This window comes from Lonchura striata, chromosome 5 (genome assembly GCF_050655825.1).
Source record: "Lonchura striata isolate lonStrDom1 chromosome 5, ASM5065582v1, whole genome shotgun sequence".
NCBI lineage: Eukaryota > Metazoa > Chordata > Aves > Passeriformes > Estrildidae > Lonchura > Lonchura striata.
The window spans coordinates 3,016,581-3,033,914 of record NC_140707.1 but is presented as its reverse complement, the minus strand read 5'-3'; the positions used below and the strand labels follow the sequence as shown (position 1 = coordinate 3,033,914).

The window sequence follows — 17,334 nt, the reverse complement described above, 5'->3', positions numbered from 1 at the left end:
TCATACAGAGTGTCAGCAAGTTCTCTTACAGTGTAGTCAGACAAAACAATCCTTTTCCTGCCCGAGAACCAAAGACACCACTGCAGCTTCAGGCCCAAAAAGTGAAAACAGCAGCGAATTGAGGAGAGCAGACTGGGAGGGTAGGGCTGCATAATCTGAAGGTGTAATTGGACAATTAACCCCAATATGGAAATGAACCAAATCTTACAAAATTGTGAAAACATGTGACCTGGCGTCCATCCTGGGTGTGCCCTCAGCCATGCCCTTGTACTGCCCAGGTGAATCCTTTGAAGGCCTTTTTAATAAATCCCCACTTTACTCCTGTAACACTGTCCAGCCTCTGCTCTAGGTGGCCTCTCAAGGCATCAAGGCCTGGCTGGCTGGGCCACCTGGGGGCCACCTGACAGGTCCAGCTGACCTTGGCATGTCCAGGGCTGCTGCTCATCTGCCCCTGGAGCACTGTGGCTCGGTGCTCTCCTTCCTGTGGAAAGAACTGTCCTTCTCTTCCAGGTGCCCATGGCCAAAATCTGGATTCCTCTTCTTAGTTTGCTTCTATGCAAAGATTGTTCCCAGATGAAACCTGCCAGGACAGACAGACCTGGCTGGCTTGGCCACCCAGGGGCCACCTCTCATCTTCCTGTGAAACACTGGGACCCTGTGCTTTTCTTTCTTATGGGAAAAAAGCACCTTTCACATCCAGGCACCCATGGCCAAAGTTGGGAATCCGCCTCCAGGATTCCCTATATCCAGGGATTTCTCCCAGGTGAAAGCTTCCAGGAGAGACAAGTCTGGCTGGCCTTGGTCTCCAAAGAGCTGATCCTTATCTGCCTTTGAAACACTGGGGCTTTGTGCTTTCCTTTATGATGAAAAGAACTCTTCTTCCTGCCCAGGTGCCCATGGCCAGAACTGAGATTCCACCTTCAAAATTCTGAATATCCAAGGATTTCCCCCAGATGAAAGGTGCCAGAGAGACAGGTCTGGCTCTCTTGGCCTATGGTGACCACCTCTCATCTCCTTCCAAAACACCTGGGCTCCACGCTTCTCTTTCCTATGGGAAAAACCATCCATCTCGACCAGATGCCCATGGCCAAAGTTTGGAATCCTCCTCCAGAATTCCCTAGGTCCAAGGATTTCTCAGTGACAAAAGCTGCTAGGAAAAACAGGTCTGGCTGGCCTGGCCTCCCAGGAGCCTTCTCTCTCTGCTTCTGCCCCTGCAACAGTGGGGCTCGGTGCTTTCCTTCCTATGGAAAAGAACCGTCCTTCTTAACAATGCAGAAATGGCCGAAATTGGGGTTCCACCTCCCAAATTCCCTATATGCAAGGGTTGCTTTCAGACAAAAAAATACCAGAACAGAGAGGTCTGGCTGCCCTTGGCCTCTGATGTTCACCTTTCATCTGCCTCTGAAACACCGGTGTTCTGTGCTTGTCTTCCTATGGAAAAGAACTGTCCTTCTCCTCCAGGCAGCCAGGTCTGAAACTGGCATTCCATCTCTAAAATTCCCTATATCCAAGGACAAAATCTGCCAGCACCATCTGATCTGGCTGCCTTTGGCCTCTGGTGGCTGTGGCTCATCTGCCCCTGCAGCACTGGGGCTGGGTTGTTCCCTTCCTGTGGAGACCATGGTGGCACGGTGAGGACCTGGTGGAACCATGGAGTCCATTGTGACACTCTGGGGCCGCGGTGACACCGTGGGGCTCCATGGAACCCAGAGACCACCATGAATCTGTGGGGCCTTGTGGAACCATGGAGACCATTCCGCCCCTTCAGGGCCTGGTGTCACCAAGGGGGCATTGTGACACCTCAGGGCCTTCTGGAAACAAGGGACCAGGCTCCATGGAATGAGGGGAACAGGGAACAGGTCTGGCAGGCTTGGCCTCCCAGGGGCCACCTGACAGGTCTGGCTGATCTTGGAATGTCAAGGGCTGCTTCTCATCTGCCCATGAACCACTGGGGCTCTGTGCTTTCCTTGCTATGGAAAAGAACTGTCCCTCTTTTTCGACACCCATGGACAAAATTGGTACTTCGCCTAAAAAATTTCCTGTATGCAAGGGTATCTGCCAGAAAAAAACCTTCCAGCTCTGGCTGGCCTTGGCCTCTGATGGTCGCATCTCAGTTGCCTCAGAAGCACTGGGGCTCTGTGCCTTCCTTCCTGCAGAAAAGAACTGACCCTCTTGTCCCGGGGCCATGGCAGGAACTGGAATTTGGCCGCTAAAATTCCATCTATCCTAGGATTGCTCCCAGACAAAAGATGCCAGGAAGGACAGTTCTGCCTGGCCTTGGCCTCTGGTGATATGAGCAGAATGTTTTCCTTTGCAAACACCTTGGAGAGGGCCCAGAGATCTCCTGAGCTGGGTTTTGCAGGCCTCAAGAACATAACTCATGTATGGAGGCTGATGTGCCTGGGCTCAGCTGTGAGGAGACTGAGGACAGATCAGGAGTGGCCTGGCAGGGCTTGAAGGGTGGATGTGGAAATGGTGGAGCTTTTCTCCATAGCGGGAATCAGGCAGGGAGAGAAATTATTCCACAAGTGCAGCTGGGGAAGTCCAGACTGGACACAGGAGGAGAAAGGAATTTCCCTCCCAGGGTAGGGCTGTGGTGCAACACGTCCCCAGCAGGAGCCTGGAGCAGCCCAAGGCTTTGTGTGGCCAGGCAGGGGCAGCAGGAGGCAGAGCTGCCAGCAAAGGAAGGGCCAGCGAGGTGGGGCAGCCAGGGGTGACGACAGCCTGCAGGGACAGAGGCGCAGGGCAGGGACACCGTGGGACAGCCTGGGCTGCAGAGGGCTCAGGGATGTGCAGCAGCTGCAAGGCCCTGACAGAGCCAACCTGTGCAGCCCTTTGGCCATGGCTGCTGGCCCTGGGCCTGAGGCCACGAGGGGACAAGTGACCCTTGCAGCCCTGGGGCCTCAGTGCCTCCTTGTCCCTGCTCAGCAGCCTGGCAGGGGCCGCCCCATGGTCCTGCCCTTGGCACTGCCCATCCCCACATGCCAGTGCCCATCCCGGGAAGAGCCCTGAGCAATGAGGGAGGGACAGGATCTGCCTTGCCAGGGGCTGGGGCTCAGGCCTGGGTCCTTTGCATTCCTGAAACACATCCAGGTTTGCTCAGCACCAGAGCCACCTTCCCCTTGCTTGTCCCTTGCTGTCATCTCTGCTCCAGCATTATGCTCTACCTGGGGACACTTTCTCAGTCGTGTCCCTCAGTGGGACCCATTAAAAGTCCATGAAACTTCAATGTTTCAATCTCACTTTGAGTTCTTGAGAAGTTTTTTGAGCACACTCTCTGGGAATGAGACTAATGAAAACAACAGCAGCCCCTGAGAGGGTCATTAAAATCCTTGTGCTGTGTCTGTGCTGCTGAGCTGGGCTGGGCTCCTGGCACAGAGGGTGATGCTGGTAACCATGCAGAGCTTCAAAAGCACATTCCACTTGCTGAGCAGCTCTTCTCCCAGCCCAGCAGGGCTGGGGCACTGCCTGCAGCCAACGCGGGCACAGCACAGAGGCACAGAGAGCTTCAATCAGTCAGGGCTGGGAAGGGGCTGAGAAGTGCCTGGGGCAGAATCACTGCCAGCCCTTGGCACAGGAACCTCTGGCTGCAGGACAATGCAGCTGCAGCTCCTGGAGAGATCTCCTAAAGCTGGAACATCCCAATGCCCACAGACCCTGTGAGTACTGAGTATTTCTGGTGCAGGGGAGGTGAAATGCTCATGAAGCTCTGACATACTGAGGGCTTCTGATTAGTCATAGAATATTTCCAAGACAAGGATTTTGATAAAAATGTGGAAATTTCCTAAGAATTTGTAGTCAGCTCTCTACTATTGAAGAGTGGCAGGGAAAGAAGGATAAATATTAAAGGTTGATTATGAATATTGACAAGTGCATGAGACGTCTGAACTGTTACTTTTAGTGATCTGTAGGTTCACAGGAGATCCCTAATGTGCTTTCAGCCACTCTGCACATGGACAGCGGCAGCATCACCTTTGCTGGAGCCATCAGGCTCAGTCTGTGCTGTCCTTTCTCCAAGCTGCAAACAGAACCTGCCCCCAGCCAGTGCCCTGCAAACAGGCAGGGTTCTGTCAGGCCAAGGAGAGTGCACAGAGATTTGGGGTCTGGGAGTGCTGGCAGGGAGAGATGAGGCACAGGGAAACACCTGCAGGAGGAAAATCTCCAGGAAGCAGAGAGAAGATCAGGGAAGGAGAGAAAACAAATCCCAGAAATGCTGTGGCAGGGAGAGTTTAGAGATGTCCAGACGATCCCCTCCAGTGCAGCCCCTCCCTCTGCACAAGCCCCCTCCCTCCTGTGCCCCAGCCAAGCCTCTGCCCTCAGGGCCGGGGCTCCAAGGCGTGCAGCCCCTCCTGTGCAGGCAGAGCTGCAGCAGAGCCGTGGGGCAGCTCTGCAGCCCCGGGCCCAGTTCCCTCTGCAGAGCACAGGGCTGGGAGCAGCTGCCCAGCACTGGGGGCTCTGGCAGGGGGCACAGCTGGCTCAGGGTGACACAGCTGTCCCCAGTGCCCGGCTCTGGGCAATGCTGGCAGTGCAGCCAGGGAAGGAGCTGCACCTCCCTTCATCCAGTGCCATCAGAGGGACACTTGGAAGTGTCCCTGAGATTCCAGTCCAAGCTGGGAGCTTCAATGCAGGGTGCAAACCTGTCTTAGACAATGTTTGAGTTTTAAGTTTGATTGGGAAAGACAGAGGTGTTGTGACACTGCAAATGCTCTTGGGTTTGTGAAATAAACCTGAGTCCTTAGCTCCAAATGTGGAGCTGGGCAGTGGTGGATCCATCTGCTCTCAGCAGTACCTGGTGACATTTTAGGGGACGCATGGGAAGGTGATCACCCTCAAGGTGAGAGAGATTAAAGCCCAGAGAAATCTGAACAGGTCAGACCGAGAGATCACCTCACCTCATTCTCCACTCCTCACTTTGTTTCAGAGAACTTGCTTTGTTCTCCCTGGGGGAACTAGAAATGCAGAGATTTTGATATCCAGGAATACTGTGACAAATATTGCGGACCTTATAAACAAATATATACTCTTAAATAAAAATGTGTGCTCCAGAGTCTGAGTGTGCTCCAGAAAAGAGTGAATGGGAAATGTCTTTGATTTTGGTTACAAGTATCTCCTCTAACCCTTCACTGTCCTTTCACCATGAGCAGGTACCCATGTGCAGCCACAGCAAATGTCCAACAGCAGCTCCATCAGCCACTTCCTCCTGCTGGCACTGGCAGACACGCGGCAGCTGCAGCTCCTGCACTTCTGCCTCTTCCTGGGCATCTCCCTGGCTGCCCTCCTGGGCAACGGCCTCATCATCAGCGCCGTAGCCTGCGGCCACCACCTGCACACGCCCATGTTCTTCTTCCTGCTCAACCTGGCCCTCAGTGACCTGGGCTCCATCTGCACCACTGTCCCCAAAGCCATGCACAATTCCCTCTGGGACACCAGCACCATCTCCTACACAGGATGTGCTGCCCAGCTTTTTTTCTTCATGTTCTTCATCTCAGCAGACTTTTATCTCTTGACCATCATGTGCTACGACCGCTACGTGTCCATCTGCAAACCCCTGCACTACGGGACCCTCCTGGGCAGCAGAGCTTGTGCCCACATGGCAGCAGCTGCCTGGGCCAGTGCCTTTCTCTATTCACTGCTGCACACAGCCAATACATTTTCTCTGCCCCTGTGCCATGGCAATGCCCTGGACAAGTTCTTCTGTGAAATCCCCCAGATCCTCAAGCTCTCCTGCTCCAAATCCTACCTCAGGGAGCTTGGGCTCATTGCTGTTAGTGTGTGTTTGGCATTTGGTTGTTTTGTGTTCATTGTTTTCTCTTATGTGCAGATCTTCAGGGTTGTGCTGAGGATCCCCTCTGAGCAGGGACGGCACAAAGCCTTTTCCACCTGCCTCCCTCACCTGGCCGTGGTCTCTCTGTTCTTCAGTACTGGTATATTTTACTATCTGAAGCCTCCCTCGATGTCCTCCCCATCCCTGGATCTGGTCCTGACAGTTCTGTACTCGGTGGTGCCTCCAGCCCTGAACCCCCTCATCTACAGCCTAAGGAACCAGGAGCTCAAGGCTGCAGTGAGGAGACTGATGACTGGATGCTTTCAGGGACATTAAACTGCTGGTCAATTTATGCAAATCACTTGTAATAAACGTCATTTTTGGTATTTCTTATTGGTTTAGTTGTGGGGATTTTTTTCCTTTGTTTTTCTTTTTTCATATTTTCCACAATTAATGTAATTTTTTGAGCCATTTCTCATTTTGCTTTTTTCCACCTTCCCTGTGCCAGACTGTGTCAATGAGGGGCTGCGCCCTCAGTGGCTTTAAAGTATCTAAAGGATCTCCCAGCAGAGTTTTCTGCAGAGATGCCCTTTTGTTTCCTTCTCTGGAGCTGCAGCAGCAATGTCTGTGTGCAGAGCTGGGGCAGATCAGTGCTGGCACAGCAGCTCTGCTCCTGCTGGCCACACCATTCCTGATCCAGGCCAGGAGCCATTGGCCTTCTTGGCCACCTGGGCACTCTGCTGGCTCATGTCCAGCCTGCTGTCCATCAGTCCCTGCAGGTCCCTTTCTACCTGGCTGCTGTCCAGCCCCTCTGTCCCCAGCCTGTAGCACTGCAGGGGTTGTTGTGGCCAAAGTGCAGGACCCGGCACTTGGACTTGTTAAACCTCACCTTGTTGGATTTGGGCCCTGGATCCAGCCTGTCCAGGGCCCTGTGCTGAGCCCTCCTACCCTCCAGCAGATCAACACTCACATACAGCTTGGTGTCATCTGCAAAGATGTCCTTTGTTCCAAGGGGCCCCTCAGTGTCACAAGGTCCCTTTGGTTACACCAGGCCCTGCACTGTCACACTGGTCTCCTTGGTTCCATGGGCCCCAAAATGTGACAATGGACTCCTTGGTTCCATGGGGCTCCACAGTGTCACAATGTTCTCATTGGTGCTGCAGTTTCACAGTATCCCCTTGGTTCCATGGGGCCCCAGGATGTCACAAAGGCCCCATGGTCACATGAGTTCCCACACTGTCACAATGCTCTCTGTGCTTCCACAAGTCCTTCAGTGTCACAATGGACTCCTTGTTTCCACGAGGCCACACAGTGTCACCATGGCCTCTCTGGTTCCACTAGGACCCAGTGTCACAGGGACTCCCTGGTCCCATTGGGCCCCAGACCACCCAATGGAGCCCTGGTTCTATGGGGCTGCACAGGGTCACCATGGTCCTCTTAGTTCCACGAGGCCCTGCAGGGTCACAATGGCCCCAGAGTGTCCCAATTATCACGGAATGACAGAATCAAATAGGCTGGAAAATACCTTTGGGATCACCAAGTCCAACCAATGCCCTAATACCGCCTTGTCACCCACACCATGCCACTGTGTGCCACTGGAGAGGGACAGTGACTCTGCCACCTGCCCCCTGGCCTGCCATTCCAATGCCCACTCACCTTTATGTGAAGAACTTCTTCCTCTTGTCCAGCCTAAACCTCCCCTGGCACAGCTGGAGGCTGTGTCTTCTTGTCCTGCCTTCCAGCAGATCCACACTCACACCCAGCTTGGTGTCACCTGCAAATTTCGGGATGGTGGGCTCGATCCCCTCCCCCAGATCATCAGTGAAGATGTTAAACAGGACTGGGCCCAACACAGATCCCTGGGGACAGCAGCAGGGACTGGACACCAGCTGGGTGCAGCACCATCCCCACCCCTCTCTGGGCCCAGCCTCCAGACAGCTCTTCCATCTCCCAGCCAGGAGGGAACCTGCCCAAGCCGTGGGCTGCAGCTTTTCCAGGGAATGCTGTCAGAGATAGTGTCCAAGGCTTTGCTGAAGTCCAGATGGACACATCCACAGCCTTTCCCACATCCACAGGTGGGTCACCTGGTTGTAAAAGGAGATCAGGTTGCTCAGGCAGGATCTGCCCCTCTTAAATCCACACTGGCTGGCTCTGACCCCTCGGCCATCCTGTGGGTGCCCTGTGCTGGCTCTCAGGGTGATCTGTTCCATAAACTTGCCGGGCACCGAGGTCAGGCTGACAGGCTGTCTTGGTTTGACAAGACAGGAGTCTGTGAAAGAGGGCAAAGCCTCCTGTGCAATGGAGAACGGCAAACCTCCCTCCCTCTGAATTACCAGGATCTTTAAATTAAAAGGCTCTCAGGCAAAGATGTGGGAATGGGAGTAACAATTCTTTACTAGGAGAAAACTAGACAACAATTTAAAAAGGCAAATGCAATCGGTACAAACAAAACCAGTGAAAAAAGTCCAGAACCTGAGGATTCGGGGTGCCAGTAGCAGTCCTGCTGGGACGACGATTGCTCCCCTTGCAGTGGTTGATGAACTGCAGCTGCAGTGGTGATCTTTTGAAGGGTATAGTTTTCCTCTGAAGATCTGGTGGCAGTGGGGCCGGTCTTCCTCTGCGCCGGGGTTGCCTCCAAGCTCCGCCGCCGCCGCCTCAGCGCGCTCCGGCTGCTTCGCTGCGAGAGCCACCGAAGAGAGCTGCTTCCCTGGGAATCCCGCGAAGAGAGAGAGAGAGCTGCCTCTCTCCCCAAAAGCTACCCCTTTAAACCATAATAGAGCGCTTGGCTTCCCCCTCTGGGTGGGACTCCTCACAAAAGGATGGTGTTACATTTACCAGCCCGGCAGTGAGTCAGTCAATAGTGTATAAACAAACCATTGCCTCTACGGGGCAAACCATTGTCTCTGAGAGAGATAACAAAAACCTGTCCAACCGGTTTGCCTTCAACAGATGGCAAATAGAATACAAGCTTATCTTACAACCCAGGACATTATCCACCCCTTATTCTATTTCCATCTGCACACTATGAAATCTTACACCCAGTTCTCTCTTAAGACCAAGTTTCCCTGTGGTACACAGCGGGTCTCCCCATCTTTCTGCATTACCCACCAAGTGTAACCAGGTCCTTGAGCAAAGACAATCCCACGAATGGGTTGGTCTTTGCCTGAGGTGGGATTAATCCAAACAGTTTTCCCTAAAATACCTTTCATATGTACTACAGGGACTTTATCTCCATCTACTGCGTGTAAGGGTTCTGACTGAGCAGGGCCAGCTCGATTGACAGACCCCCGGGTGTTGACCATCCAGGTTGCTTTTGCCAGGTTAATTTCCCAGTTTCTAAATGTTCTCCCACCAAGTGCCTTCAGGGTAGTTTTAAGGAGTCTGTTGCACCGTTCAACTTTGCCGGCAGCTGGAGCATGATAGGGAATATGATATATCCATTCGATACTATGTTCTCTGGCCCAGGTGTTGATAAGGCTGTTCTTGAAATGGGTACCGTTGTCAGACTCAATTCTCTCAGGGGTGCCGTGTCTCCACAGGACTTGCTTTTCTAAGCCTAAGATGGTGTTCTGGGCAGTGGCATGAGGTACAGGGAAAGTCTCCAGCCATCCAGTGGTGGCTTCTACCATGGTCAGCACGTAGCGCTTGCCTTGGCGTGTCTGGGGCAGTGTGATGTAGTCAATCTGCCAGGCCTCCCCATACTTGTACTTGGACCACCGCCCACCATACCATAGGGGCTTCACTCTCTTGGCCTGTTTGATGGCAGCACACATCTCACAGTCATGGATAACCTGGGAAACACTGTCCATGGTTAGATCCACCCCTCGGTCTCGTGCCCACTTGTAGGTGGCATCTCTGCCCTGATGACCTGAGGCATCATGAGCCCATCGAGCCAGGAACAACTCCCCCTTATGGTGCCAATCTAAGTCTATCTTTGACACCTCTATTTTTGCTGCCTGATCTACCTGCTCGTTGTTTCGGTGCTCCTCATTAGCCCGACTTTTGGGGACATGGGCATCTACATGACGGACTTTCACCGTCAGCTTTTCTACCTGAGAGGCAATGTCTTTCTATATATCAGCAGCCCAGATTGGCTTTCCTCTACGTTGCCAGTTGGCCTTCCTCCACCTTCCCAGCCAGCCCCACAGAGCATTGGCTACCATCCATGAATCAGTATAAAGGTAGAGCTTTGGCCACTTCTCCCTTTCAGCAATGTCCAGAGCCAGCTGAACGGCCTTGAGTTCGGCGAGTTGGCTTGATCTACCTTCTCCTTCCCAGTCAGGCTCACCTCAGCTTCCACCAGAGTCAATTGTTGTGATCCCCCTGTCACACCAGCAATGGAAACAGGCTCTGCCCCCACATGTCCCGATGGTATCAGAGTACACTGTGCACCAGTATCAACTAAAGCATCATATTTTTGTGGCTCTGATGTGCCAGGCCATCGGATCCACACTGTCCAGAAGATCCGGTTTTCCCGTGCCTCTCCCTGGCTAGAGACAGGGCCCCTCTAACACTGGTTATCATTCCTTTCCTGGGCATACATACTAGAGGTCCCTTCAAGGGGGTCTGACAGATCGTACCCACAAGCTTGGTCACGGGAGGTTGAGGCTACCTTCACTTTGGTGGAACTCCCCCGGTTAGAGTTTCCCTCCTTAAGTTGACGGACCCGTGCTGCCAGGACAGAAGTGGGTTTCCCATCCCACCTCCCCATGTCTTCCCCATGGTCACGCAGGAAGAACCACAGATTAGCCCTTGGGGTGTACCCTCTCTCTCTAGCTGGGGATTGTTGGGCGCTGATTCTGGGGCCTGTGACTCTCACGGGTGCTGTATTAACCTTCCTTATCTCCTCCCTCATCTCCTCTTTAAACTCCTTAATCACAGCTGAGATATGAGCCTGCATTGGGCCATTAATCATACTCTCATAATTCCTAAGTTTGTTGGCAACAGAACCCACTGTCTCTCGCTGAGCGTCAGCATTGATTGTTGCAATGAAGGTGGTGTATTGAGATGGCCCAAGATTTGCCAGACTCCACAGCATTTGTCCTGTACACCTGACCTTGTCAGGGTCATTATTGTGTCGTCCATCCCTCCCAAAGAGTACCTCCAATACTGCCACTTCCCTCAGCAGTTGGATCCCTTCCTCGAGGGTCTTCCAGTGCATTCTATGATGGTGCTCTTGCATTCTCTCTCTGTGGACAAACCTCTCCCTGACACTCATTAAGAGCCGCTCCCAGAGAGAAAGGGACCCTGGTTCCCTTACAAAAACCTGATTTATACCCGAGTCCTGGGTCAAGGGTCCCAAGTTCCTTGCCTCACCACCGTCCAGCTGCACGCCTGTACCCATAAGATCCCAAACCCGGAGTAGCCAGGTAGCATAAGCCTCACGCCCTCGTCGCACAAGTTCTTTATGCAAATTACGAAGACTTTCGTACGTCAGGGACTCGGTGATGATAGCAATCTCTGGGTCCCCTGTGGGTTGTGAGGTTCCTCCATTCCTGTCCCTATCTGCAGGGTGCTCTGCTTTCACCTTTCCTTGTTTCTACCGGGGCAACTGCTGCTGACCGTGACTGCCTTTGTGGTTCAGCTGGAACCTGGACAGTTGTAACATCTGTGGGTTCCACAGCTGTACTATTATACTGTCCTTCCTCAAGGCAAAGGGCCGGTTTCTCACCAGCTGGGGAAATGCACTCCTTCAGCATCTCTCGTATCTCCTTAACCAGAACCCTCACCCAATCTGGGCGGTTCATTTCTGAGGTGGGCTGTGGGGCAGGGTCAGGCTCTGGAGCAGCAGCATCTCGAGTCTGTGGTGTAGGTGTGAGGGTAGTTATCCAGGTTAATCTTCCCTTATCTCTGAATGCTAAATATAACAGGACTATCAGCAACACCACCCATTGTATGGTATCATTAGCACTTATAAAGGATCTTAACCCTTTGAGAACTGGTGGAGCAGACCCAAAAAGATGGTTAAAAGGTTGAGAGAAAGTTTGCCCAGGTGCTATTTCCTCACAGTAGGTACCGTTATTAAAGTAACCCCAAAAACATACAGTTAACGTGTGATAGCTATGAATCCATGTACCTGCCTTCCAGAGGAAATTAAAGATCCATGAATTCCTCACCCAATTAACCCAGAAGCCAAACTTGATAACAGACACCGTAGCCTTAGTTATAGGACCCATTTTTAGATAAGGGTCTGCAAATGGGAAAAGTATAGCTACGATCACGTGCCACCCAAACCAAGGTAAACTAGACCACATTGTGATACTGAAGATGTTTTTACACACAACAAAAAACCAAATTACTTAAGAACTGTTAATCCTTTTTCCCTCTCAATGCCCTCGGGCCTCACGTTGATGCGCCAATATCTGTCTTGGTTCGACAAGACAGGAGTCTGTGGAAGAGGGCAAAGCCTCCTGTGCAATGGAGAACGGCAAACCCCCCTCCCTCTGAATTACCAGGATCTTTAAATTAAAAGGCTCTCAGGCAAAGATATGGGAATGGGAGTAACAATTCTTTACTAGGAGAAAACTAGACAAAAATTTAAAAAGGCAAATGCAATCAGTACAAACAAAACCAGTGAAAAAGTCCAGAACCTGAGGATTCGGGGTGCCAGTATCAGTTCTGCTGGGACAATTGCTTCCCTTGCAATGGTTGATGAATTGCAGCTGAAGTGGTGATCTTTAGAAGGGTATGGTTTTCCTCTGAAGATCTGGTGGCAGTGGGGCCGGTCTTCCTCTGTGCCGGGGTTGCCTCTGAGCTCCGCTGCCGTCGCCTCAGCGCGCGCCGGCTGCTTTGCTGCGAGTGCCGCCGAAGAGAGCTGCTTCTCCGGGAATCCCGCGAAGAGAGAGAGAGAGAGAGAGAGCTGCTTCTCTGGGAATCCCGCGAAGAGAGAGAGCGAGCTGCTTCTCTCGGAGTCCCGCCCAGAGAGCTGCCTCCTCTCCCCAAAAAGCTACCCCTTTAAACAACAATAGAGTGCTTGGCTTCCCCCCCTCTGGGTGGGACCCCTCACGGTGTTACATTTACCAGCCCAGCAGTGAGTCAGTCAATAGTGTATAAACAAACCATTGCCTCTACGGGGCAAACCATTGTCTCTGAGAGAGATAACAAAAACCTGTCCAACCGGTTTGCCTTCAACAGATGGCAAATGGAATACAAGCTTATCTTACAACCCAGGACATTATTTCATGGTGATCTATAGGACAACCCATGTCATAAGGCATCCTATAAAGCATTTCAAATGGAGAAATTCCAATATCAGTTCTGGGCTGAGTTCTTATATTTAACAAGGCTAAAGGTAAACATTTTACCCAAGATGACTGTGTTTTATACATAAATTTAGTTAGTTGTTTCTTAATTTTCCCATTTAACCTTTCCACTTTACCTGAGCTTTGTGGATGTCAGGGAGTATGATATTACCACTTTGTTCCTAGAGCTTTAACTACTTCTTTAATTATTTTGGAGGCAAATTGTGGCCCTCTGTCAGAGTCTATTACCTCTGCTAGTTCATAGCGGGGGATTATCTCTTCTAATAGTATTTTTACTACTGTTTGTGTAGTTGCCCTGGAGGTAGGGAATGCCTCTACAAAGTGAGTCAAGTGATCTATTATCACCAATAAGTGTTGATACCTTCCTACTTTAGGCAAATCAGTAAAATCGATTTGAATGTGGGAAAATGGTCTATGTGCCAATTCCCGTCTCCCCCATTTCCCACACCACTCAGGATTTCTCACACCTGGGTCTACTCCTGGGTCAGGGGTCTCTTCAGCCCCTCTAGAAATCTCAGCCCTCATTCTAGAGAGACTGCAGACTGTATAGAGAAAATTACCAGATTAAACACCAGGAAGATGGTCTCTTTAACAGTCAGGGGAAACTGAACATTCTCTAATAGGGAGCTAAGAGATCCAGAGGAGAAGAAGGAAAGCAAAGGCTGAAAAGCCTCATCCCCTGCTTCCCCTCTAACAAACTGGCTGCACAACCATGACTATGAGCCATGCATTCCTGGAACAGACTTCAGCACCTTCATAAACCCCCTGGATGCCATCACACCCTAGCACAGCCAGATGGATATTCTGGTCAATGCCCTTCTACTGCAAAAACTACGTATTAGGGACAATACCAGAGCTATTCCTGAATAAGAAAATAAACCTAGGGACCATAGAGGGATTAAGATCTCAAAAAAACCCTAGGGATCAGAAACACATACAGGCCTTCACTCTAAAATACACTATGAATTCAAACAACATAGCCAGTAACTGCTCCATAGTAACACAAAGTAATTGGAACCAAAATATTATTAGAACGGGGAATTTTTTTCACTCTCTCCAGCCACGAGATGGGCAGCAAAATATTTGTCCTAGATTGGAGCAAATGTGGGAGAAAAACCTCTGGAAGGAGCCCCCAGAAAACAATCCCCCATGGCCCTTCCCCCCCCCCCCCGACCTGATTCAGGAAGCATTTATGCTGAGAGAAGTGGAAAAGAACCTGTTTATTTAACAAACAAAACCCTTCCCAGCAGTAAAAAAATGAACAACACCAGATGGCAACAAAACTCTTTCACCACTCTGAAGAGATGACAAATCCAGAAAGTCTCTCCTGGGGGTGGTCGCCCGGGTCTGGGCGCTGGGGATTGCTCTGGGCACTGGGGATGGCTGCTGCAGATCACAGAGCGCAGGCTCCCGGTGCTCCTCAGTGTTTAGAGGGTCCCAGTCCAGAGCAGGTTGGATGGTATTCAGGAAAGGGAAAGGGAAAAGAAACAGTCCAGGGAAAGAATTGGACTGCTTAGCTAAACTAATTTAAAATGCAAATGCAAAAGCAAAAGCAAGCAAAAAAGCAAAGCAAAGCAAGAAAAGCCAGCAAGCAAAGCAAAGCAAGCCAGCCAGCACTGGCCTCTTCTAGACAGCAGACCATGGGGGAGGTGAGCCAGCTGATAACAAGGCAAAACAAACCTTCACTTTCTGAGTCAGTTCTGAGAGCACAGAACAGAATATCAAACATACACAGAACACAAAATTGGAGATACAAACACCATAACGTCACCCTCAGACATTCCACCCCTTATCTCCATATCTTCAACATCTTTTAAAAACTCCATCAAGTAAAAACTTCCATCTTTCACTTACTCATTAACATTTCCTTCCATCTCATTTACTCAAACTTTTGACATTTACACATTTCCTTCTACTTCACTTGCTCAAACCTTTGACACTTACACATTTCCTTCTGTCTCATGTCTGTGTGTTTTCATGTACAGACACTGGCAGTAACATCCAGCAAACAGTGATATTTGCACATGAGTCTCACCCCACAGTCAGATCCCCCTGAGGTACACATCGTGTTGCTCCATCTCTCTGCATTATCCACCATGTACAACCTGGTCCCTGAGCAAAGACAATCCCACAAATGGGTTTTTCTTACTTGAGGCAGAATTGATCCACACTGATTTCCCTAACAAACCTCTGGCATGTGCCACTGGGACTTTATCTCCATCTACTATATTCAGGGGCTCAGACTGGGCAGGACCTGCTCGATTGGTGGAACCTCGGCTGTTAACTAACCAGGTGGCCTTTGCTAAATGCTGCTCCCAATTTTTGAAAGATCCCCCACCCAATGCTTTTAAGGTGGTTTTTAACAGTCCATTGTACCTCTCCACTTTGCCTGCAGCTGGTGCATGGTTTGGGATGTGGCACACCCACTCAATGCCATGTTCCCTAGCCCAGGTGTTCATAAGGATGTTCTTGAAATGAGTCCCATGGTCTGACTCAATCCTCTCAGGGGTACCATGCCTCCAAAGGACCTGCTTTTCAAGGCCCAGGATGGTGTTACGGGCTGTAGCATGAGACACAGGGTAGGTTTCCAACCATCCAGTGGTGGCTTCTACCATTGTGAGCATGTAGCGCTTGCCGTGGCGTGTCTGGGGCAGTGTGATGTAGTCAATCTGCCAGGCCTCCCCATAGCTGTACTTGGACCACCTCCCACCATACCAGAGGGGCTTCACCCGCTTGGCCTGTTTGATGGCAGCACACGTCTCACAGTCATGGATCACATGAGAAATACTGTCTGTGGTTAGATCCATCCTTCAGTCTCGTGCCCACTTGTAGGTGGCATCTCTGCCCTGATGGCCTGAGGCATCATGAGCCCATCGAGCCAGGAACAACTCCCCCTTGTGTTCCCAATCCAGGTCTATCTTTGATACCCCTATCTTTGCAGCCTGATCTACCTGCTGATTGTTTTGCTGCTCTTCATTAGCTCTACTTCTGGGGACATGGGCATCTACATGGCGAACCTTCACAGGTAGCTTCTCTACCCGGGTAGTGATATCTTTCCACTCTTCAGTAGCCCAAATAGGTTTTCCTCTACACTGCCAGTTAGCCTCTTTCCACCTCTCCAGCCAGCCCCACAGAGCATTGGCTACCATCCATGAATCAGTGTAGAGGTAGAGCTTTGGCCACTTCTCCCTTTCAGCAATGTCCAGAGCCAGCTGAACGGCCTTGAGTTCAGCGAGTTGGCTTGATCCACCTTCTCCTTCGGTAGCTTGTGCAACCCGTCGTGTGGGACTCCATACAGCTGCTTTCCACTTCCGATTCATCCCTACGATGAGACAGGAACCGTCGTTGAAGAGAGTTTAGCGTGTTTCCTCTGCTGGCAGTTGGTTGTATGGTGGAGCTTCTTCAGCCCATGTCACTGGTTCTTCTTCTTCATCTGTGACACCAAAACTTTCATCTTCGGGCCAATTTGTAATTATTTCCAAAATCCCAGGGTGATTCAGCTTACCAATATGGCCATGCTGCATGATGAGAGCAATCCACTTGCTCCATGTAGCTCTGGTGGCATGGTGGGTAGAGGGAACCTTTCCTCTGAACATCGACCCCAGCACCGGCAGTCAGGGTGCCAGGAGGAGTTGTGCTTCTGTTCCAGTCACCTCCGAGGCGGCTTGAACTCCTTCATAGGCAGCCAAGATTCCCTTCTCTGTTGGGGTGTAGTTGGCTTCAGACCCTCTGTAGCTCCAACTCCAAAATCCCAGTGGTCGGCCTTGAGTCTCATCAGGCACCTTCTTCCAAAGGCTCCAGGACAACCCATGGTTCCCGGCTGCAGAGTAGAGCACATTCTTGACCTCTGGTCCTGTCCTGACTGGGCCAAGGGCTACAGCATGAGCGATCTCCTGCTTGATCTGGGTGAATGTTTGTTGCTGCTCAGGGCCCCAGGGAAATCATTCTTCTTGCAGGTAACCAGGTAAAGAGGGCTCACAATCTGGCTATACTCGGGAATGTGCATCCTCCAAAAGCCTATGGCACCTAGGAAAGCTTGTGTTTCCTTCTTGTTGGTTGGTGGGGACATAGCTGTGATCTTGTTGATGACATCTGTAGGAATCTGACCCCGTCCATCTTGCCACTTCACTCCCAGGAACTGGATCTCTCAAGCAGGTCTCTTCACTTTACTCTTCTTGATGGCAAAACCACCTTCCAAGAGGATTCAGATGATTTTCTCTCCTTTCTCGAACACAATGATACCATCAATATATTGTAGATGTTCTGGAGCCCCACCCTTTTCTAGTGCTGTCTGGATCAGTCCATGGC

The 17,334-nt window shown here is 51.1% G+C and overlaps 1 protein-coding gene across 1 annotated transcript; it reads left to right on the top strand.

The window, feature by feature from the left end:
- The first annotated feature begins 4,704 nt into the window (after positions 1-4,704).
- LOC144248634 (olfactory receptor 14J1-like) lies at positions 4,705-6,420 on the top strand. The gene has a single exon (XM_077790676.2). The coding sequence runs from the start codon at positions 5,168-5,170 to the stop codon at positions 6,098-6,100; it is 933 nt and encodes a 310-aa protein (XP_077646802.2). The 5' UTR covers positions 4,705-5,167; the 3' UTR covers positions 6,101-6,420.
- Positions 6,421-17,334: the final 10,914 nt, after the last annotated feature.

What these genes read in the sequence shown, in the direction of transcription:
- LOC144248634 (XM_077790676.2), top strand. Translation starts at nt 5,168, where the DNA reads ATGTCCAACAGCAGCTCCATCAGCCACTTCCTCCTGCTGGCACTGGCA.